This window comes from Pollachius pollachius (genome assembly GCF_949987615.1).
Source record: "Pollachius pollachius genome assembly, chromosome: 3".
Lineage (NCBI taxonomy): Eukaryota > Metazoa > Chordata > Actinopteri > Gadiformes > Gadidae > Pollachius > Pollachius pollachius.
This window is the reverse complement of record NC_136936.1, coordinates 5,628,361-5,652,477: the sequence shown is the minus strand read 5'-3', so window position 1 is coordinate 5,652,477 and position 24,117 is coordinate 5,628,361. Positions and strand designations below refer to the sequence as shown.

General features: G+C 45.0%; 3 protein-coding genes across 3 annotated transcripts; 1 reads left to right on the top strand and 2 right to left on the bottom strand.

The window, feature by feature from the left end:
- Positions 1 to 57: 57 nt before the first annotated feature.
- On the bottom strand, positions 58 to 1,791 carry LOC307073224 (vacuolar protein sorting-associated protein 37D-like; the record flags this gene model as incomplete). The annotated part of the gene is made up of 4 exons (XM_079732928.1): positions 58 to 576; positions 1,106 to 1,185; positions 1,311 to 1,482; positions 1,696 to 1,791. The coding sequence occupies 4 exons, from the start codon at positions 1,789 to 1,791 to the stop codon at positions 58 to 60; spliced, it is 867 nt and encodes a 288-aa protein (XP_079589054.1).
- Positions 1,792 to 2,970: 1,179 nt separating this feature from the next.
- On the top strand, positions 2,971 to 10,059 carry camkk1b (calcium/calmodulin-dependent protein kinase kinase 1, alpha b; the record flags this gene model as incomplete). Its single annotated transcript, XM_079731765.1, has 16 exons — positions 2,971 to 3,228; positions 3,342 to 3,389; positions 3,507 to 3,560; positions 3,648 to 3,699; positions 3,834 to 3,949; positions 4,230 to 4,266; positions 4,356 to 4,377; positions 4,488 to 4,576; positions 5,158 to 5,363; positions 6,105 to 6,158; positions 6,252 to 6,325; positions 7,066 to 7,153; positions 7,574 to 7,702; positions 8,218 to 8,321; positions 9,257 to 9,307; positions 9,993 to 10,059. The coding sequence occupies 16 exons, from the start codon at positions 2,971 to 2,973 to the stop codon at positions 10,057 to 10,059; spliced, it is 1,449 nt and encodes a 482-aa protein (XP_079587891.1).
- A 10,498-nt stretch (positions 10,060 to 20,557) lies between these two features.
- ywhag2 (3-monooxygenase/tryptophan 5-monooxygenase activation protein, gamma polypeptide 2) lies at positions 20,558 to 24,117 on the bottom strand (the record flags this gene model as incomplete). The annotated part of the gene is made up of 2 exons (XM_079733130.1): positions 20,558 to 21,214; positions 24,031 to 24,117. The coding sequence occupies 2 exons, from the start codon at positions 24,115 to 24,117 to the stop codon at positions 20,558 to 20,560; spliced, it is 744 nt and encodes a 247-aa protein (XP_079589256.1).

Below are 24,117 nucleotides of genomic sequence, written 5' to 3'. Positions count from 1 at the left end.
AATACATTAGGATGAATCAACACAGACCAAGACCAGGTGGGTCCGAGGCCCCTGGCCTCAGTTGGGCCCCGGGCCCCGCCTCCCAGGGGGGGTCTGGGGTTTCTGAAGGCGAGCGGGTTTCCTCCCCCTCCTGGAACACCGCGGCCGCGGCTGGTGCTGGTGGAGGAGGTGGTGCTGGTGGTGGTGGAGGTGATGGTGGTGGTGGTGGACCCAGTAGGCCCCGCCCTGCCCCCGGGGCGGGGCCTCCCGGCGTCCGAGGGCCCCCGACGGCGGATGGACGAGGGGAAGTGGAGCGAGGGACCGGCCGATGGCGGGTAAGACCAGGACCGGCGCCAGGCCGCGGAAGCGATTGCAGCGGGGGTGCGAGCGGGGCCCGGCGGGCAAGGGGACGAACCGCCGGGGGTCTCCGGTGGTACCGACGCCCGCTGGGTTCCCAGGGGTGCGTCGGGCGATGACCATGTCTCGGGTTGCGTTCCTCAGGGCCAGACGGACGTGGTAGAGTTTCCGCAGGTGTAGGAACCCTTCCAGGAAGTCGCCCACGGGTGTTCCCCCGGCCACAAACCTCTGGAGGAGAGCCTGTTGGGAGAGCAGCACTCGCAGGAACAGCATCACTTGTTGGGGTCAGAGTCCGAAAGACAGGTTTATTACTGGGACATAACCGCACATGGCACACATTGTGACGCTGTTTGTTTTACCTCTGCCTATGTTTGGTCCATCAGGGTGTGTTTTGCTTATCTAAGCCTATCGACTCATATCTTTAGGATTCTCTCATGGTCCGATACTGGGTTTCAGCCAGTCACAGGCCATCCATTATGGCTGTCTAGGAACAGTGAGGCATTCATTTTTGGGCGTGATGCCCTCTTTGATTGGTTAACGCATGCGGTGAGTCAATCTTGAATCAAGTGGTTCACCATTTAAGTAGAAGATGACGAATCATCAACACCACGATTAACCATTTAACGTTACCATTAAACAACGTAAACCAGGATGATGATTTATAATGATTCAGATGTTTAACATCAGATTGTTTTAAAGTAGTGGAGACTACTACTATACTACTATAGTAGTAGTAGTAGTAGTAGTAGTAGAGTAAAGGTATTCTTACCTCACTTTCCTGCTCTACACTCAATATATTTTTCACGAGGGGCAGTTGAACCATATGAAGCAGGCCGGTGTACTTTTCATCTGTGAAATGAAAAACATAAAAAAAAAAGATTTTAACGGTATTGAGAAGAATATATAGGTGAATAATGTAGCCAATACATAATTAGAAAATATATTAGAAATGGTAAAAATCGACTTTAACATACCCAGAAAACTTAGTTTTGCTCTGATGTTCCCCATTAGCTCATCTAACTCCTTGTATTTCATCGCAAGCAGCATCTTTGTATCTCTAAAGGCTGGTTTATGAAAAAGACTGGCTTTTGCCAATCTATGATTGGAAACCAAAATGTTCTCAATGGCGCTCTTCAGACTCTGAAACTTTAAATCATTGAATGCAGGATTAGATGCTGTGTTGTGCATACAATATTCCTGAAGATTTGACGTTAAAATAAAATCAAAAGATAAATTCAGTACCGTTTTCTTCATATAAAATTTACAGGGTCTCTTCAAAAGTAACGGTGAAAGCTATAATTAACAAATGGTCCGACTAGACTATAAACATGAAAAGTAATGCTTGGCAAGCCGTTTTACCTTTTCGCTATATCGAATTATTGCGTTGCATTTCTCTTCATCCTGCAGAAGACGCCGCAGTTCAGCGATCCTCAAGAAGCCGAATTGTGCTGACATGACTAAAGCGGAGTGGCTCTGCTGCAGCCCAGCCTCGGAGCCCGTCCCGATCCGTGCTGTGGGGCCCCCTGCTGGTGGATGGGGCGTCGGACATGTTGGTTTTATATATATATTTTTTCTATTTTTTTTTTAAAGATATATATATATATTATTCTATATTAAAGCACTACAACAAATGTATATCTGAAAATGAATTCAAAGAAAGATTTGATAGTTATTAATATTAATAATTTAGTGAGTGCAAAGAAAAATCCACACAATCGATTTCATTTAATTTAATAAAAACATTTGAATTGCATTTGGCAGCACATCCTTTGGCCCTCCATGCACCAGTCTGTAATCCCCTCGGCGACACCCCGCCACACTGTGATCATGGTTGTTGGCCATGACTCCGTACATCCTATTAGGCGTAATTGTTATAAACTTTCCCCGACTCGGGTGGAGCTCAGCGCGGCCCTGGAGGCGGTAAACATACTGAGAATAAACCTGCAGCGGCTATATGCGGCCGACCCCGGCTAATCCTCTGCGCTGACCATCCGGTTCCTCTAACTTCATCAGTGAAAGTCCTGCACCACAAGAGGAGATTTCCTCCTAAATACCGCCGGGACAGCATGCTGCAAGTCAACCGTGCCAGCCGTCGATGTCATAGCCAGCAGCTTGTTGTGAGTATATTAAATAGAATGTGTGCAGAGTAAAATGTGTTTGGTTGTAGTTAGGAAGAGGTAGGCTACCTTAGTTTGGTGTTTGTGTTGATCCTTTTTTTGATCGCTCTGAGTGGGGCGAGAGCGAAGCTCATGGCGACCGACAGAACGACCATCATGGTGAAACTAGCTAAAGCGACGTTTTTTTATTCTTCAATTCAAGGAATTGTCAGCAATGTGTTATTCCCATTGCATCCAGGTGTAAGCTTTCGATAAGTGGCACGCATGGATATCTGGAGTAGGCTCTAATTCCTCGTTTTACACATTAGAATCAAGAGTTTTCCATGCCTATTTTAAAACCACCATCTCCGTTTCTATAATTTCAATCATTTATATTTTGAGCCTAACAGAAGAAAACTAAAAACAAAATAAACAACTGAGCCCAAACACACGCTTTCTGTCCACAAGGAAGCTGTCTCCTGCGACGCCACCGGGCACAGTTGAACCCCCGCTGTGAACGTCGACCCCCGGGGTAACCATGAGCGCTGCGGATCATCCCAGTGCGGGCCGCGCCGAGCCTGACTCGGAAAACAGCGAGCTGGCCGACATGGTGGCGGCCATGAGCACCACCTCCAGCCACATGACCCTGCCCAACGGCTACCGGAGCGGACCCCATCGCACCACGCCCCACCGGCTCACCATGTCCGACAGGAAGCTGTCCCTGCAGGAGCGGGGGTCTCGCGGCGCCAGGCAGCCCACCATCGAGACCAAGCGCGTGTCCATCACCGACGGCGAGGTGAACCGCCCAATCAGAGCGCAGGGTTTTTTTTGTTGCTGTGGTGCGTGCTGGAATCCTTATTACAGAATATTGATTGGGTTTATTATTAACCTTTTTTTTTTTCTTTGTAGGATTGTGTTCATCTCAACCAGTATAAGCTGCAGTCGGAGATTGGAAAGGTGAACCTCTAGTCTACATCCGTGTTGTTATGCGCTCAATCTGAACCACGTGTTTTGAAACACCTAATCCAAAACTAGTCTGTTGCGGTCTAACCATACGCTTTGTCCCAACTTTAGGGTTCCTACGGGGTGGTGAAATTAGCCTACAATGAGGATGCGGAAAAGTTCTATGTAAGTCACAGTTCCCAGATGGGTGATCGCAGAAGTAGCTGACGGTGTGTATTGATTGGCCGTTGATTGTGAATCTTCCTCCTTCAGGCCATGAAGGTGGTCTCCAAAAAGAAGATGCTGAAGCAGTGTGGCTTTCTACGTGAGTGGTTCGACATTCTTGTGCTTCGGAAAAAGTTCTTGCTTTCCCATTTCTGCATGCCTTGGTTCTGTTGCATATCCTCGTGTGTGTGTGTGTGTGTGTGTGTGTGTGTGTCTGTGTGTGTGTGTGTCCAGGCCGCCCCCCTCCCCAGGGGTCTTGCTCCAAACCCCAGGAGCCTTTGCAGAGGGTGTACCAGGAGATCGCTATCCTGAAGAAGCTGGACCACCACAACATCGTGAAGCTAGTGGAGGTTAAAGTCGTCTTACAATATCATCAGGATAGCATCTCCTTTTGACTAGAGTTGACATAATGTCTTGGTTATGATGTTACGGTTCGATTGAGAAAATACAAGAAATGTCTTCCTAAGGGCTTATCTTATTCTTGTCTTTACACCCTGCATTCTATGTTCTAAACCATGCGTTCTTCATTCCACCCGCTATAGAAAATTATTTAGATAAGTGTTACTGCTATAAAAAAGTATATAGATAAGTCTAACCGCTATATAAAAGTCTAAATGCCATATGTTGCAGGTGCTTGATGATCCCAGTGAAGACAACCTCCACATGGGTAGGAAGCCACTCACTCCCTCATCACACACGTCTCCAAATGTCCTCAAACCAAAACAACTTGATTCAATTCTTGTTTTACTTTTCAAGCTTTCGAATTGATGACAAAGGGGTACGTGTTCCTGCGTTTGTCCCGTGTGTTCACGGGCTGTGATGTAAGCTGGGAGCTATGATATGAACGTTGGAGTGTTAATTTCTGGTTGTTGTTGTCTAATCCGGCAGGGCGGTGATGGATGTTCCCACTAAATCCCCCTTCACAGAAGAGCAGGCTCGCTTCTACTTCAGAGACGTTCTCCTCGGCATTGAGTACTGTGAGTGTTCCCCCTGGAATAAATCGTCTGTACTTTTCATGTTTTGATGACGGCAAGATTATTTGAATCAAACATGATCAGGCTCACTTGTTCAGAGTTCACCTGGACTCTGCATAGCCTCCTTCCTTACCCCCCCCCCCCCCCCCACCCCCTCCCAGCCCTCTTATGCACTCATTGTATGTTGTACATCCTGGCACTTAAAAATAGTACTTAGCATCGTGTAGCATCTTATCCTAGCTAGCTTTGTTGTATACAGGGAATGGGTTAACCTAACAATTGCAAGTGCTTGGCACTTGGTTCTATGAGCATCCCAACCGTACCGACAGTGATAGATTGTTTTCTGACAAATGTACTTACTGTAAGTCGCGTTGGATAAAAGCATCTGCTAAATGCCCTAAATTGAAATGATCATATTTTATAATAAGGTTATTTAGCAGAGGTTTTTATCATCAGTGACTTGTCTGTGTTTAGACACATGACAGGAACACCTCTAGGATGGCCGCAGGTAGACTGCCCACATGAGGGAGACGTTCAGGGATCGAGTCGGATAACAGTCCATGTGCGTACGTTTCCTCCTCAAGTGCACTACCAGAAGATCATCCACCGAGACATCAAGCCGACCAACCTGTTGCTGGGGGAGGACGGCCACGTCAAGATAGCGGACTTCGGCGTCAGCAAAGTGTTTGAGGGCAGCGACGCGCGCCTCTCCAGCATGGCGGGAACCCCGGCCTTCATGGCCCCAGAGATGATGGCCGAGCTGGAGCAGGGGGCTGGCTTCAGTGGCAAGGTCAGGGCTGACCCATGACCACGGGGGTGGATGTGGGGTTGGCGGTGGAGAAGTTTGCGATGAGGTGGCGCTGATGGAGGAGGGGGTTGAGGGTATGATGGGGAGAGGGTGGTGTTGGACGGGTTGGTGGGGGAGTAGGGGGTGGGTGTGGAGAAGGCTGTGATGGAGGTGATGTAGAAGGTGAAGGTGGAGGGCTTGGTTCTGATGGAGGTGATGAGGAAGGTAGAGGTGATGGAGGGGGGAGTTGGAGGTTGTGGAGAAGATTCTGAGGTGGTGGCGGCGGAGCGGGACGAATTGGATGTGGTGGTGATGTAGAAGGGCCTGTTGGTTGAGGTGGAGGGGTTGGTTGTGATGGAGGTGATTTAGAAGGTGGTGGTGGTGGTGCTGATGGTGGACCACCATCTCTTCTTTGTGAGGTCGTGCAGCTGTTCCACATGCCGGGGTCGAGCAGTAAATACTCTTGATAATGCTTAATGGTCATGAACACCCTGCCAGATCTTACCAAGGCTAAATGTCCAGCTTAGCTCAGTAGATAACCGGAGCACACATTAAAAGTACATTGTACAGTATTTTAGTGTGTACAATGTAAATAAATAGAAATGGTAATTTAAAGGTTGCGCATTCATCTTCTAGACAGCTGGAGGCTCAACATAAGTAAGTGCTGCTTCTATGTTTCTGTGTATGGGGAGTGAGTGAATATTGACAGAATGGTGAATGTTGTTCTCTGCATGTTTTCAACAGGCCTTAGATGTGTGGGCGATGGGCGTGACGTTATATTGTTTTGTGTACGGGAAGGTAAGGCAGCCATAAAAAACACACAATGACACAATACCTGACAAACAACGACAGCTCAAAGATATGTGTTGACTCTCGGATGTCTCGTTGCAGTGCCCTTTTTACCATGAATTCATTGTTGAGCTGCACATCAAAATCAAGAATGAACCTGTGTGTTTTCCACAAGAGTAAGTACACCTGTATTGACCAATCGTGGGGTCTTTTGCATTTGTGTGTCGTTCGGCTTGGCACAGCTGAGGCTCGTAGCAATGAGGGAAGCTAAGGCTGTGTCTACCCTGCTATGAAACCAATTGAAAGAGAGTTCATTATAGCATCAATACTACCAAATAATGCATATTATTTGACCAAAACAAGAAGCATAGATGAAAGACGTTCTGAAACCCTCTTGCTCATTTAAGACCATCATTTTGACCAAAGTCTGGGTTGATTCTCCGCAATTCAACGAAGACTCCCTCCATCCACTAAACATGGGAAGATCCACCATTCAGTGTGTGTGTGTGTGTGATTGGAATGGCGAGGTCATGTAGAAACCTGTCAAAGTCTTTACGTTCAGTGACTCTATGGTCAGTAAGCAGACACTTCTCTCCAGAGCAACCGATGGTGAATACGGATAAAAGTCTTGATTGAGCCGGCAGGGGTCAGCTTAGGCTTCTCGCTCAGTGATGGCTACAGATGGCCTGAGGGCACATGGGATTAAAGCCAGAAGCTCCACTGGTGAAGCAGGATGGCATGGCTGGAATAAGGTCTGGTTCCCACTGAAAGGTGTATGCACTAGTGGTTTTGTAAGACTTTGGATTAGAGTTCACCAAAATGGTATTAGAAGCCTTTAGAGATGGAACACTATCCTCATCAACATTATCATTAGAGAATGAGCTTCGACACCTGAACCTGATGCTTTTTACTGCAGACCAACCATAAGTGAGGACCTAAAGGAGCTCATCCTATTGATGCTGGACAAAAACCCTGAAACCAGAATCACGATTCCTCAAATCAAGGTGAGAGGAAAAGAGACACCTGAGTTAATATTTAATTTTAATATTCCACAGATGCTTCTCTCAACAGCAGCCTCCGTGAGTTATTATAATTAATACCTTCAGATACTATTGGAGGTTTGGTTTAGGCATCATATTTAAAGATGCGTAGATTGAGCACTATGGGGTTTGAACCCAGAATCTGGGTCAAATGCCCTAACTAGACACGTGTGTATGTGTGTGTGTGTGTGTGTAACTGCGTGTGTGTTGGTGTTACTGCGTGTGTGTGTGTATAACTGTGTGTGTGTGTGTATAATCTTGTGTGTGTTTATAACTGTGTTTGTGTGCGTGTGTGTGTGTGTGTATTTATAACTGCGTGTGTGTGTATAACTGTGTGTGTGTATAACTGCGTGTGTGTGTGTGTGTGTGTGTGCGTGTCCGCAGCTCCACCCGTGGATGACCCAGCACGGCGCCAACCCCCTGCCCCTGGAGGAGGAGCACTGCACGGCGGTGGAGGTGACGGAGGAGGAGGTCCAGAACAGCATCCGCCTCGTCCCCAGCCTCTCCGCTGTGGTGAGCAGCGAGCGCCCCGACACTAGCTCAATATCATAGGTCCCATGTTACACCACCGGGTGGGAGTGGGGTTAGCCGATACAAGCCGTTCTGAAAGTCTGCCTCTTCTGACATCACGAGTGGGCGTGTCCACCTAGATGTATGCAGGATAGTCTGCCGCTTCTGACATCACGAGTGGGCGTGTCCACCTAGATGTATGAAGGATAGTCTGCCGCTTCTGACATCACGAGTGGGCGTGTCCACCTAGATGTATGAAGGATAGTCTGCCTCTTCTGACATCACAAGTGGGCGTGTCCACTTGGTACATCTAGGTGGACACGCCCACTTGCAGTGTCAGAAGAGGCCGATTTTCAAAACGTCTTGTAACGGCCAATCACACTCACACCTGGTGGTATAGCGTCAGCTTTTAAATAGGACCTAGTGTAGTTCTTACTGTCTGTAGAGATGGTTCCCCTGTGGTTCCTGTGGTGGTACTGGGGGCTTCATGGCCTCTGTCCCGCTCGGTTCCTCTGCAGATCTTGGTGAAGTCCATGTTGAGGAAGCGCTCCTTCGGGAACCCCTTCGACAGCCCCAGAATCCGGGCCGAGCGCTCAATGTCGGCCCCTGGTGGCCTGCTCACGTAAGTGCACCTCTGACCCCCCCCCCCTGCACCGGAACATAATTAAAGTAGAAGACCACCTTAAACGCACACTGCCAGTTCAGACACTGGAACCAGTTACCACCAGTGTGAACACACTTGCAATATGCATACAATATCCCACAGCGTCAAAAGGGTCTAATGTTAAATAAATTAAAAAAAACAAATAATTATCAATCGACCACACTTTGTATACGTAGTAACCCACACACATTAAGTGTGTGTGTTGCATTAATCCAGGCCGTTTACATATTTAGGCTACTGTTCGGACTAGCATATGTCATCTGTTTCTGTCTATCTCTTTCGGCCTCTTTCTGTCTATGTTTACCGATCATTGTCGCCGTAGATCTGTTAACATTAGCATTAACTAACTAATAGCTTCTGTTATTTTACTGCCTGATCACCATGAGTCCACGAGGGAGCATGGCGCTCCGACAGATAAGAGCGTTTAGCTCCGTCCTCTAGCGACGAGCTAAATGTTAACTTAGCCCCCCAGGCTGTGCCAATGCTCTGTGCCGCGGCGCCGCGCACTGCTACTGCTGTCTTATCCATTAGAGAGTTCTGCATAGAGGCGGGGGTGGGGCCTCTGGCACAAGTAATTACACCTCCACGTAAAACCCTGCAGAGCTGTGCTGATCCTCCTCCACACACACACACACACACACACACACACACACACACACACACACACACACACACACACACACACACACACACACACGCACACACAGAGACACCAGTACAGTGATTAACTCCCCGCATAACGGATGGATAAAACTAAGAGGGAGACCACCTTTTCCTCCTCCCCTGGTGTGTGATGTGTGATTGATACGTGTCGCTGAGCTCCCCGATGGGTAGTGACCGGAGTGGACTCTGGGCCGACCTCTCTTGTCCTCCTGGTTGTGTCTCCACTGCAGGGGAACCTGGGGTCTGCTGGGCTCCTCGACGCACGTCCACCCGTCGCTGATGTGAGTACACGTGTAGGAGTCACCCACAGTATCCCACAGCTCTGCGCCGACGTGGCCACCCCGTCTGAGGAGCTGTGTGCGTGTCTGTGTGTCGTCGCAGGTTGTGTATCGTAACGCGGCACACGCGCAAACGCCAAAGACGCTTATTATTTGGTTGTTTTTTATTCTTTTTTTTATTTTACAGTTGAAGCAGTGCATTGTGGGAAAGGGAAAATCTGAAATGTGATTCTAGTTGCACAACCCGTGTTCAAATCCAAACCTCTTTTAATGGCCCCACTACTTCAAACAAAGAGGTGCATAGCATCGTTGAGACGTAGCTGAACCAACGAGGGCGAACACAGCCTCGTTAAGACGTAGCTGAGCCAATGAGGGTGAGCACAGCCTCGTTAAGACGTAGCTGAACCAATGAGGGTGAGCACAGCCTCGTTAAGACGTAGCTGAACCAATGAGGGTGAGCACAGCCTCGTTAAGACGTAGCTGAACCAATGAGGGTGAGCACAGCCTCGTTGAGACGTAGATGAACCAATGAGGGTGAGCACAGCCTCGTTGAGACGTAGCTGAACCAACGAGGGTGAACACAGCCTCGTTAAGACGTAGCTGAGCCAATGAGGGTGAACACAGCCTCATTGAGACGTAGGGTTAAGGGCCTTCACACATGATGTAATGAGAGCTGTGTGGTCCACAGGATGGGCAACATCGACGGGGAGCTGGAGGATCTCTATGAGGACGACGCCGTCCCCGAGTCCAGCTAGACCTCCACGTCTTCTCCCTGAGTACACCTCTCTCTCCCTTCCCCCTACCTCTCTCTTCCCTCTGAGCACACCTCTCTCTCCCTTCCTCCTCCCTCTCTCTCCCTTTCTCCCCCTCTCTTTCCTCTGAGTACACCTCTCTCTCTCTCTCTCTCTCTCTCTCTCTCTCTCTCTCTCTCTCTCTCTCTCTCTCTCTCTCTCTCTCTCTCTCTCTCCCTTCTCCTCCCTCTCTCTCCCTTCCTCCCCCTCTCTCTCCCTTCCTCCCTCTCTCTTTCCTCTGAGTGCACCTCTCTCTCCCTTCCTCCACCTCCCTCTCTCTCTTCCCTCTGAGTACACCTCTCTCCCTTCCTCCTCCCTCTCTCTCTCTTCCTCCCTCTCTCTCCCTTCCTAAGATCCACATTCGGTTGGGCCCTTGATTTGATTGTTTGGTTTTCATAATGCACCACCAAAATATGATTACGATACAAAATGAAGGACGATTTAAAACAATCATCGAGATTCTAAGTACTTAAGTTATTGTTCTGGATGGATTAAGAGGTGGCAGTTGGTATCATTGGTTGCATACACAATGATTGGTGAATTGTTCCTTTTTTTATGTGTAGTCATTGATACTGAATAGCTGAATAGTCAAATGTAAATATTACTGTTTTATTTTTTATTTTTCATGTTTCACTCAGTTGAGGATGGTTTACTAAGCTTTACTTATTTCTAGACTGAAGTCAACGTGCAAGGTGCGTGTACCAATAGGGGGCAGCACAGAAGGCTGATTCATTATTCTATCTTCGTGCTGTCTTCGTTGTCGTCACTGATTCGCCCAAATTTATTATATGATGAGGAAGAAATTCAATCTCAAAGTTAACCATCCAGTATTATGTGTAGTACACAAAAATGATCGTAAACGCAGACAATTCAACTCTACCTAAGATTTGCCCTGTTAGGAATATACCATACCACTGTAGTCCTATAAGTTGGCATTTTTGCAACTGCGTGTTATTTGTGTGGCCACTAGATGGCGGAAGGGAGCCCGAGCCAAAGCCAGCAAATACCTCTCTCCATATCCAGTGACTTGATTCCTGAAAAGCCCGTATCCGCCCCCACATAAACGATCTTGGTCAGAGATAAATACATAACGTCAACCAAACTAGTGTTCAATGCTGACTCTCCGATCTTCAGGGGAAGGCTTTTCATGAAACAAAAAAAAGTCAGTTGTGTGAATATTTCCATATCCCTTAATAAATTGCCCCCTTTATTTCTTACCTTTCTCTCAATGCACTTGATATATTTCTGGCTCCATATTGGTGATAAGTAGAGACGTACATAGATGTATTGTATTGGGATGAGGGGAGGGGAGGGAGGGAGGAAGGGAAGGGGGGGGGCATGATGCAGCAAAAAGAAAGCTGGAGTACAGTAAGGAGGAGGAGAAACGGCAGCAACAGTCTTTGAGTCTGAAGCTGATCAAACCTATCGGTCCGTCAGACTTGCCTTTTGGAGGCAGCAGATAGTAACCTACATGCTTGTTGAGCTATAAGCTTGGGAGTGAGCTGACATCGCCATGCATTAATAAAATGACTTACAGTCATGATACCATGTGATGTCGGGCTGCTCTCAGAGTAGGTGGTGTTATCAGACAAGACCATTCGTTATGTACAGCACTGAAGCAAAGTATACCTAACATGAACCGGGGATATCCAGAGGGAAACAAGGGTTGATTTCGTGTTTGAATGGATATTGGCAGCTTAAAATATCGTTTCTGTGAATTAGACCTTGTTGATACTGTGTGCGTTTTTTACGTTGTGATGCCATTAATAAACGACACACGTCAATAAATGTCAATACACGCTTGCAATACGAAACTGTCTTGTGACTTGTTTTAATCCTGTACAGGCGACATATTCTGCACTTAATTAGTAACACAAACATGCAAAAAGGACACCTTAAATCTGTTTGTATAGACATGGAAATGACATGAAACGAAGCTACAAGTGTGTTTGTTCACATTCTTCTATCGCTATAGTGTATGGATTTCTGTGGAAACAGTTGCCATGCAACAGGGCAACTGAGCTCTGATAGAGGATAGGAGCCCACCACTGTTGATGACCACCCTCTAACCTGATTCACAACGAATTATAGGAGCTTATATTACCTCTTGCAATATCACATATTTTATAATACTTTTATATATATATTAAACAAATGTGTATTCCCGAACCCCATTTTTCACGAATATTGCAATTCACAGGAAACGAATGTAATAAATGTATATTTATATATTTAACTATGTTTAACTATACACTTATTATAAGGATTATCTTATTAAAAAAAATGAAAAATCCTTATCAAGTAGCCCTTATGTGCCAAGGATTATTATATACAACAGAATATAATACCATTAATAAAAATATAACCACATGAACAAGTCCCCCCTCCCCTGGTAACACGGTGGATACCTCCATGGTAGCCCGCCTACCCTTCCTTCTCCCTGCCCTCTCCCTGCCCTCTCCCCTGGGTGAGGCGCACTGCCGATGCGGGGGTTTTCCCAGCAGCGGTGTGTGTGTAATCAGCTGCACTCGCCGACGCTAGGAGGTGTAATATGGCCGCCGGCCACTTGGCGTGACTGATGCGTGTCAATTTGAGATGGAGCATAAGGGTTTTGAAAATGTGTGAATGTGGGTTGACAGTTTGATTAGTCGGGGAATAGAGAGATTTGGATTCAGGCTGTTGTGAATATGTTTGGGATTTGTGTCAATTATTGATTAAATGTTCGCACTCTCGCTATTGCATGACTTGCATTTTTCATGGACCTTTTAATGAACAGATGAATCAGTCTATCTCTGAAACAAAATAAGGCATTGTTCTTATTGTGAGCTTGTCCACACAATCAAAATAACGGCCTTGTGTTGAGTGCCTGCCCGGAGCAGCTGGCCTGGGTCTTTACGGACACTTTCAATCTGTCCCTGGCCCGGCCAGTGGTCCCCATTAGTTTTAAAACCGCCATCATGACGCCAGTGCCAAACCACTCCACTGCTAGGCCCTTTAACGACTTCCATCCGGTCGCATCCTCCCCCAATCATTGCCAAGGGCTTCCTGAAATCAGTTCACACCTAAAACCTGATCTGCCTGCCACATTAGACCCGTACCAGTTTCCCTACCAGCGGTCCCGGCTCCTGAATCTGCCCGGACATACCTGAACAGGGCAGAACTTGTGCGTTAAAATGCTGTTCATTGTCTTCAGTTCAGCTTTTGACACTGAGATCCGCTACAGGCTGATCTCCAAGCTCAGCCAGCACAGTACCAGTACCTCCCCCTGCCCCAGGACTCAACAGACCCCCGTTGTTGAGTCAGACACTCTTCCACTCCTCCGCGATCACCCTGAACACCGGCGTGCCACCAGGCAGCGTGCTGAGCCCTCCTCTGGGCTCCCCGTTCACCCATGATGACTGCGATCCTGTTCATGACTCCAACACCTTAATCAAGTAAGCCGAATGAGACCCCGGTGGGAGGGCTTATCAGAGGTGGTATCCTGACGGCCTACCGGGATGGGGTTCGCACCTGGCTGCGTGGTGTGCCGACCACAACCTGGTGTTTAACTCCCAGAAGACCAGGAGATCATCACGGACAACAGGCGTGGCACGGCTTAGCTCAGGAGGTAGAGCGGGTTGACTGGTAACCGGAGGGTTTCTAGTTCGATCCCCGGCTCCTAGCTGAGTGTCGAGGTGTCCCATGAGCAAGAAAATCAGCCCTTACTGCTCCCGACGAGCTTGCTGTAGCCTTGCATGGCTGACACCGCCGTGGGAGTGTGAATGTGTGCATTAACCGCTGTGAGTCGCTTTGGATAAAAGCTTTAAGTCAAGCTTTAAGCTCCTTGGCGTCCACATCTCTGATGGTCTAACCTGGTCCCTAAACTCATCAATCCTGGTAAAAAAAAGGTGCAACCGCGCCTTTAATTCCTAAGGAGACTTATGAAACCTTGCCTTCGTCACAGGATACTGGTAGACTTCTACCGCTGGACTTTGAGAGCATACTCCTGAACCGCATCCCTTTGTGGCAACAGCTCTGCATCAGTCCGTGAAGCACTCCGGGAGCCACCCTACATTTGTCTATAACCTTTTTTCAATTTTCAACCAACTCTATGTTGCTATACTCTGCACTTATTATACTACATATACTATACTATCTGCGCTTGCTATACGCAGCACCAAAGGTACAGATGCCTTTAATACAACCTACATTTGCACTATATTTTGTTCATTGGAGCTCTCCACGGTTCACCACTGTTCATATTGTAAAATATAGCATTACTTCGCTATTGCACTTACATTTCCTGCATATATGTAAATAACACTACATTTGTACTTCTGGTTAGATGCTAACTGCATTTAATTAGCTCTATACCCTTACCCTGAATAATGTTAATAAAGCTATTCTAATCAAATTAATCAAATGAGTCAGCATGTTTTTCTTGCAATGTAATATATCTCTGTGTTTACTAACTGGTTACTTCCAAATGTTTACTTTATAATCGTGATATCTGCAGGCTTTGATTATTAAAACGTATTGCATTATTTGAGCAGTCAAAGTGACTGTAGCAGTCAACTCTTCATCTCTTCATACCTCATCTGCATTCATGCAGATTTTAGTACCCTAGTCGATTATGGAGCAGAACACAGATTGAGTCACAGATATTCGTTGCTCTGGTCATCAGGTCTCATTTGTACATTATAACAGGGGTCTCCTCCTTTTCCTAATTTGAGCTAAAGATTTGTATGTGTCTCCTGCCTTTACTTCCCAATAATTTCAGCTTTTTTAATTTGGTTGTAATGTTTTATTATTTTTTACAATATTGGAAGTAGGGTACTGAAGGGTATGAATATTTATTGTTATTACTTGTGAGTCAAAGAGAAAAAGGAAAGGGAAAACAAATTCCACTAAAGAGGTTTTCATTTACCATTGACCAACCTGATGCATAGTTTAGTTAGTGGTGTTTTTTATTTGCTGTATGTAGTTGTCATAAATGACATGGAGCCTGATATTGTTAGTCAATGATTTTGGAGCTTCTGCATTGGAATAGCTAAAAATACATTTGAGAGTGATGTAACTAGTGTAAAAGAAGGTGTTTGAGAGGTTATAATTATAGAATCCCTATTATTACTTCTGTCATCCCCATTCTTTAGATACTTCACATAATCACATCTGATGCTATCAGGAAGGAATGGAAACTCGGCTTGACAAACATGTGAACTCTATTTATATATATACGTTTACAGGCTGAATGTATGGACGAAACTCATCCTTAAATAGGCTCAAAGAATATGAATTGTACTGATAGTCAGATGCAATGCCTACTCAATTCTTTGGGACAAGTTGCTCCTGAAATAGCTCCTTCAAGATCCTTCTGCTGAACATGGTGATGCTTTGGATAAATAATACAAAGTCTAAATGCAGAAATGAATAATTGAGTGTGCAGCAGTCCTCCATAGCATTTATACTTTACAATGAGAAGGCAACTCATTGCATTGCTGTGTTTTGGTGGTTTCACAGATCATGTATGTCCTACGAACATTAAGAAAACTTGGGTTTTTATCTGTGGAATTGAATGTGTCCTCTGCACATGACCTGCAGAGTTAAACTGTTAACCCCCCAGGCCAGTTGCCCTGGTCCGGGGATGGCTCTCTATGCAGAACCGTATCTCTTCAGTGGCCCGTCTGTCACATTGATGTCTGTCATTGACTCACTGTCTACTCAAAGGCTGCAAGAAGCCCTATTTATAGGATAGCTCTGTTGGATAGTCAGCTCTGTTCTCACTAGTGACAAGGGTCCTCTTTCACAGTTCTCTCTCTTTCTCATTCCCTCTCTCTCTCTCGCTCTCTCTCTGTCTCTCTCTCTTTCTTGTGCGCGCACTCTCTCTGTCTCTCTCTCTCTCCCCCTCTCTCTCCTGTCTTTTTTCTGTGTGTCTGCCTCTGTCTTGCTCCGTTTCACCCATTTATTCATCTCATTCTCTCTTCTCTATCTTTCCCTCTCTCTGTCTCTGTCTCCCCTCTTTGCGTCTCTCTCACAGTCGTAAATCTCTCGCTGACTGCTGTCATTCTGCGTGCAGTCACACACTGCATACATGTCCCACACTTACACCAAGGCCAGCCTGGACCCCCCCAGTGTGTCCATGGCTCACATACAACCCAGGAGCCTGCCAGGTTTAAAGGACTTGTGGGCCAGACGTTTGCTGTCAACAAGAATAAAGAACTTATATTGATCGACTAATGCAAAGCTCTGGTCTTGCTAGAATGGCTTTGATGAAGCGTTGGAATCCCATGTTGTTCAGGGATCACTGTTTGGATGTGGTAAATCAAGTGGATAATGTATACTGTAATGTATACAGTTATAAACCAGGGTGAGCATTCAGAAATGGTTTTATCTCTGTTTCTCTCCTTCCTCCCTGTCTCTATCTTTCTCTCTCTTGCTATCTCTGTCTCGCCATCATCTCTCTATGTATCTTTCTGTGTCTCTCTCTCTCTTCTCTTTGTCTGTCTCTATCTCTCTGTCAGATTATAACTTTCTCTGTCTCTCTCTCCTCTCTCTGTCTTTATCGTTCTGTTAATATCTTTCTGTCTTTCTGTCTCTGAATCTCCTAAGCTCTGTCTGTTTATACCGTTCTCTGTCTCTCTCTCCTCACTCTGTCTGATTCTTTCTTTCTTCCTCTCTGTCTCTGTCTGTTTCTTTCTCTCTGTCGGTCTCTGTCACTGGGTTTTATCATCATGGTGGCAGTGCTGTGAGCCAATTACTATGGCGGTATTATTACATTCGTATGCTGTTGGAGCGTTAATACCTTCACTTAGAAACTCCCTCATGGTTGGAGAGTCTTAACTGCAGGATGATTGCTAGACGGATGCTGTATTTGTGTAGTTGCAGCAGTGATGTGAATATTCCTATAGGCAATGGTCCACAGATAAAACAGCAGCGGCATCTCCATGGGCAAAGAGCCCCAGGGAGCTTCTTGACTATGGTTAGAGTTCAGACAAATGCTCTCATCACCACGGTGATGTCACCTTCAGACCCCATTGCCTCTGGTTCTGATCAACAAAACGGTTGATTGTTGCTCTAATCTAGCGGGCCATGCTAATAATGGATACGTTATTTCATTATTCATTAGGATCAAAAACCTTTGGTTGTAATGTGTATCATAATTCATCATCAAATTTTATATAATTTGCACTACTTCATAATTAAATGTTATAAATTATAATGAACGTAGAACCCCAATATGTGTCCACATCTATAATCTAGTAGCTATAGTAATAAAATAGTGATAAAAACGAATTTGATAACATTAGGTCAAAAATGTAATGAAATCCTTGTGGTGCATTACAGCACATGGGGGGGGGGGGGGGGGGGGGGGGTCGCGGTATCATCGCTATACATTCTGACGGCTCCCGTGCAGCACGTGCGGTCTTCCTACAGGATGCGATAGGTGTCTGAGGCTGAGCAGTGCAGCAAGGAGCCTGGCAAATAGCAGGAGACTTATTATAGCCCTAGCAACAGCACTCGGATTGGTCGCTTCGGAAGGGGGGAGCCTGCCAGCTATTGGCTGGCAAGCGGCAGCGTTCAAAGTAGAGAAATTCATCTAATGAACGGTTGAGCGCTGCAGCAGGAGACTGCAGGCCGGGCAGAAGACACGGCAGGCTGGCACCCGAGGAGGTTAAAGGATTTGGGTTGTCCATTGTTTAACATAAGACGGGCGATTAGCTGTGGTCCTAAGCTGTGGTTGACATTGTTAATGCTGAACTATTTGAACAATTGGTAAAACATACTTCAGTATTTCAGTAGATGCGCCCTCATGATATATTGGCCTCCAGTAGGCTACTATCATTAAATTGTTGTGTGCTCCTTGAATTTTGCTTCCAAATTAATTACTTGCTCCCCATTGCATTTGCCAAATGAGAATAAATAAGCTCTGGCATCCTTCTTTCTATGATAATGCTAATACAAGGAGAAATCCCAAAAAAAGAATAAAACTGTTAAACAAATAACTTTAATGGGCAACAGAAGACAGCCAAATCTGCTTTGTGCACAGAACGCATCCATTTCATTTTCTGTTGTTCCATACACTTTTAGGCTACAAGTTTGTCCAATCTATGAGCACACTGAAGTTACTTTAAAATTCGCTTTTTAAACATGATATTGGGGGGAATTTGTCACTATAATATTGATGTTTTACTAAGGTTGGCCTATGCATAGCTAAAATCAAAAATATATGTTCTGGAAACATAAAAACAAAACATTTTTCCACAAGGATATATTCTTATCAGTGAAGGAAATACTCCCGACCAAGTGTTCAAAAATATATTTGAGAATGTGAGTAATTCTGGCTAGAACGTATAGCAAACCAGAATAGTATTCGATTCAAGATTTTAAACTAGTGTCTTTCGATGGAAGCTAATGCTATTGCGAAGACTTAAACTTATACATCTACATTCCCTCAACACCTAAACATCACATCTATATTTTAAATATATAACATAAAGTAACTATGCATTACGCTGTGAGGTAATGGTGACCGATATAAGCAAACAGTGAATTGTGAATTAACATTGTTACTTAAAACCTGTAAGGCTCTTGGTTTTCTTTCGCTTCAATATTTCTTTGTCTCTCTTTTAAGTTATGCCATTTCAAAGTATAATTATTTAGTGTACCTTTAACCAACATCCACATAACATGTAAATCTAATAATCTATTGAACTAGCAGCATTGTCAAGAGAAACCATTTCAGCAGCTTCTTTTGGCCATGGTATGCAGTTTCCTAACGTAAAACGATTGGTTTCAAACATATGTTTTCACATTTGGGTATTGTATATAAATATATAATATGGGCACAAACCATTAAAAGCACAAACTGTACTTGAGGCACAACAAACAGAAGGCTAAAGCATTTTTTTTTATCCCAAAAGGTTTTCATTGAAAGCATGTTTACCATTGGGTGACATTACAACAACTCACTAGACACCAGAACATGGTGCATTAATAATTTTGTCATATTGTTTTTTATTTTCATAGCTGTACTTTAGGTTCTTGTGCAACTGCTACATAATGACACATTCAAGATATTTTGCCACTCAAGAACAGCTGAAAGGTATAAAAACAATACAAATGTTAAATAAAATCAAACAAAAATATGGTCCATGATTTGAATTCATCAGTGGAAGATAGATTTGGAAACGTTACGATTAGTGAAACTGAAAAGCATGATAAAATAAAGTACTTAAATACGGTTTTAATGGACGAAAAGACCATACTTCAAATCTGACAAACACCAGCAGATGCGATTAAGGGATCACTGGTGTTTTTCTCTATTCTATTCATTTTTTTTATCTTTAATAAATTAAATACACATATTGCATGTCACTATAGCAACTCCCATTACAGGTCAATTTTTACGATCACCATTTTGGTATAGCAAATTAAAACCATAACAGAAAATGAATCCAACATAAATAGAAATCAACATCAGACAAAGCCTGTTTTCTCAATCATAGGAATACTTAACACCCACAGTATAATTTAATAAAGTCAAGCTACTGGATATAAATACATCACCAGCATGCACAATATTGAATAGTCGATATTATTGTCGTTATCATCTTACACTGAATAAACAGTATAGTAGGCAAGTGCATTTAATAAAACAAACACAGAAGTAAACCACAAACTCTGAAGCTGCTTTAAGTATTTTTTTCTGTCCTATATGGTTAAGTCTCTGCCTTGAGCAATCTTTACCTCCAAAATAATCTCTGGTTCCAGTGACCTAGTTGTCATAGATAGGACGGATGTCATTTAATAGGTGAAACGCCAAACATTGCCAAAGATAGCAAGAGGGAATATTTATTAATATGTATTCAATATAATTATATCCAATTTAGAAATAACAGGGTCAATTCGGACCAGATTAAAATCCTAAACTCTGGGTCGGATGATCAAATTCAATACCGAAGGCTCACATCGTCCTGTTGTCCTTCAGTCCAGCACTGGAACCAACGCAAACTTATTTTTTTTGAGGCATTTTCATTCAAGCTATTTTTTTTATATTCATGTTTAACTCTCAAATGTCTCATATGCATCTCTGTCACGCAAAATCCTAACTAAGCAGCTTATCTCCTTAGGACCAGAACCAGTTCCTATTTGCCAGTGTGAGGCTGCCATTTCAATCCAACATCGACCACTCCAGGCTGATTGACTGACATGTCAGTGGTTTTGGCAAAGATGTCAAAGAGAAAATCAACAAGACCCCCTCTCAAACCGTGTGTATATATATCTCTTTAAATATATATCTAAAACTAAGATTTAACCTCTGCTCCCCCCCCTCTCTCTCTTTCCATTCTATTTAACACATGGAAAAATAAACAACTGCTGCGGTAGTTTCATCGGCAAAAGCGCTCTGCCCCCAGTCCACCGGCTCTTCGTGTTGGGTGTGTGTTTTTAAATTTTTTCTCTCAAAGTTGTCGAACCTCCCTCTTTAGTTGTTGCCCTCGCCGGCCTCGTCGTCCTGCTGGTCGCTGGTCCACAGAGTCAGGTTGTCCCGGAGCAGCTGCATGATGAGCGTAGAGTCTTTGTACGAGTCCTCGTTCAGGGTGTCCAGCTCGGCGATGGCGTCGTCGAAGGCCGTCTTGGCCAGGTGGCAGGCCTGGTCCGGCGCGTTCTGGATCTCGTAGTAGAACACCGAGTAGTTGAGCGCCAGCCCCAGCCGGATGGGGTGGGTGGGCTGCATGTGCTCCTTGCTGATCTCGTGCGCCTCGCTGTACGACTTCTCGGACGACTCCACCACCGCCGCCCTCTTCTCGCCCGTGGCCACCTCGGCCAGGTAGCGGTAGTAGTCGCCCTTCATCTTCAGGTAGAACACCTTGCTCTCGTGCTGCGTCTCGTTGCAGTTCTTGATCAGGAAGTTGTCGAGGAGGTTGAGCACGTCCTGGCACACGGCCTCCAGCTCCTTCTCGATCTTCTCCCGGTAGGCGCGCACCATCTCGATTTTCTTCTCGTTGCCGTCGGCCGACGTCTTCTGCTCGATGCTGGAGATCACCCTCCAGGAGGACCTCCGGGCCCCCACCACGTTCTTGTAGGCCACGGACAGGAGGTTCCTCTCCTCGTTGGACAGGGCCTCGTTCAGCTCTGTTACCTGCGGGAGGAAGAAGAGAGCTTATTGGCTACTAGCTCCACGATCACCCTGCAGCGCGACGGCTCAAACACACCCTTGTTGACGGCCGTTGTCAGATCATCATGCCCCAAATATGGCATTGACCTTTTTTTTCAGAATGAAATAAATAAATGCCAAGCTAGTAATCACCAGGCACAGCATCAGGGATGTGCAAGGTTCCACTCTTCATTGGTGGAATCCACAGTTTCCATGGAGATAGATTAATTTATTGCACCAGCAGCATCCGCTGCCATGAGTACAGCAAGCGCGAGCTAGCTAGCTAGCGAGAAGCCTTTATTCAACGGAGAGACGAGTACTGAAGACAGAAGCCTGTTCCCGGGAGCTTTCCACGGCAGCTGCACTGTAAATGAAAACCAACCACTGCATCGCATTGTCCCAGTAACCTTCTCCAGAGCTACAGCTGATCTGTTCACCTGTCCATCATGCCAGGCCATGACTACCCTGTGTAACTAGGTTGTATACCAATAAAAAACCCATAAAGATGTAATAGTGGTATGATCCCATTGCAATTTAATACTCTTTGCCCTGGAACATGAATTATAACTTGTACTGCAAGGGAACAAGTAAGGGTACAAGTGGGGTAGGTTCTGCAGGCCATCTGTGTAATCCTTCCTCTGTTTAGAGGAAAGACTCCACTGAACACACACTGTAATTGGCCCTGGTACGAGGCGGCTCTCATCCATGAGTTAGCAGCAGATCCCTCCTTCCTTTTAAGCGGCTCTGACATTCTCTTGCCAATAGCACAATAGCGCATGAAGCATGACGTCACAGGCTGGGAGTGGATGGACCAGAGAGCGGGACCTATAGGGAGACGCTCTGTGGCCGGTATGGGACATATACGTACAGCCAAATCCAAAATGGCAATACGTTATCATGAGTTTGACTTTCATGCTCTTCAAGGAACAAAGAGGAAACCACGATCCGTTATCAAATGAAGCTGATGTTGTAGTATTAGAATAGAGCTTTGTTTGATAAATACAAATCCAAAAAAGATGGATGGTTTCAACTCACTGAATATCCCCCTACATGGGGGTAAGGGGATGATACAACAATGTTGCCCTGGAAACTATATCAAGATCATTTAACTGAACACTGGTGCAACCGATAAATATCATGATATGAGAGTAGATATGGTCTGAAATGCAGATACCATATTGTGTAACCGCTCAAATGCCTTTTATTTCCTATGATTAAAATACTGTAGGTTAATAACAATCACATTAAAGTAACAAAGGTGATGGGACACACTTTTTAGAATCACTAAACCATCACTGTTCTGTTCTGTGTCTCCTTAACACTCGGTATGGACACGCGTTCCTGGGTTCTTCTGTGCAGTGAGAACAGTTGTGGACGACGTACCCCCCGTTTTCCGCTGTCATCAAGTGATCCTCAGAGTAGCCGAGCTAAGGGATTCCCCTTGGTGTACAGTCTGCACCCATTTCTAACAGGCCTACTTTGGACTGCACTGACAAGACAGATTGTGAGAGGGCCCTCCATGCTATAGGTCACCATGACGACACTATTCCAACATCAGAAGCGGTCGGGTTTTTGTAGGTCACACAAAATTCTGAATTCAGCAAGGATATCAGCCTTTTTAAAACTGCTCTTGACTCTAGTGTCGTTTATGTTGGCCTGTGGTTGGCAGTTGTACAAAAAAGTGTTTCTGTTTTAACTGCAGTGTGACCGATTGCATTTGATAAATCCAGCTGACATCCACCGTAAGAAATGTGTCCAAGTCAACGACAGGGGCCACCAATGGATATAACGCCTGATCCAAGACCAGTCAGGCAGTGGTCCTGTGTGATCCGGTATGACTGATATTCAATCTCAAATATTGTGTTGTGTCAGTTGCAAATATTAAAAAATATCTCAAAAATTATTTATAAAATCCTCCAAAGATTAACAAGGAAGTGGATGTGAACGGGGTTACCGTTTGCTCAGAAGCAACAGAATAATGTGAAGTGATGTGAACAATCATTTGAAAAGCCCAAAACAATGATCCTGTACAACAGAAGAAAAATACAAATCCCACAACCAAATGTGCTCCCATTGACTCACTGCAATATGACAAAGAATATTCTAGAGAGATTCTACTGCCTCCTACGTTTGTTAAGAGTACAGAGCTGTTACTATGCTCTCCAAGATCCATCAATTTAGTTTCCAAATTGTATTTTTCCTCATTCAACATATTTGCACCAATCTCTAATTGTATGTCACTATAGCATTATAGCCAGAATTCGAGTTTTTTTTATTTGGTTTCATAAAGCAGGTATATTGGTCATTGTCGATATGGGACCCCCATACATTAGACTAATATTTGGCAAGTGGAGATTACAGAATGGAGAAAATCTAGATAAACTCAACCATCTGACATTGAGATCACAGCTGAGAGACTGATGCTTCTCTAATGAAGATGCATGGCTAATGAATATGATTCTAGTATCTTCTCCTTGTACGGTGGGGTTTAGAGGAAGGCACCGCCCAAAGAGACATCCCAACCACTTTTAGGAAATGCTTTAAAACGAACAGCCTTTTGTCTAACGTTGGATCATTAAATACATGTATCATATGTAAAGTAGGATATTTGTGCATTGCTTGGATCATCATCATTGCTTGTCATCATCATGCATCTAACGGCGAGAGACATCTCAATGAATCATGCACCTGCACATCTGGGCCGTAGATCTATACATGCATCTCTCTATAGCCCATCTATAGTAGATGGTGACATTCAGAATCAAAAATATTCTCCTTGCCATCGTTTCCCATAGACTCACCGATTTCATTGCAGCGGCCATATCATCATATCTCTCAGCCTGTTCAGCCAGCCTGGCTTTCTGCACCAACTGCTCACGGTCAACCAT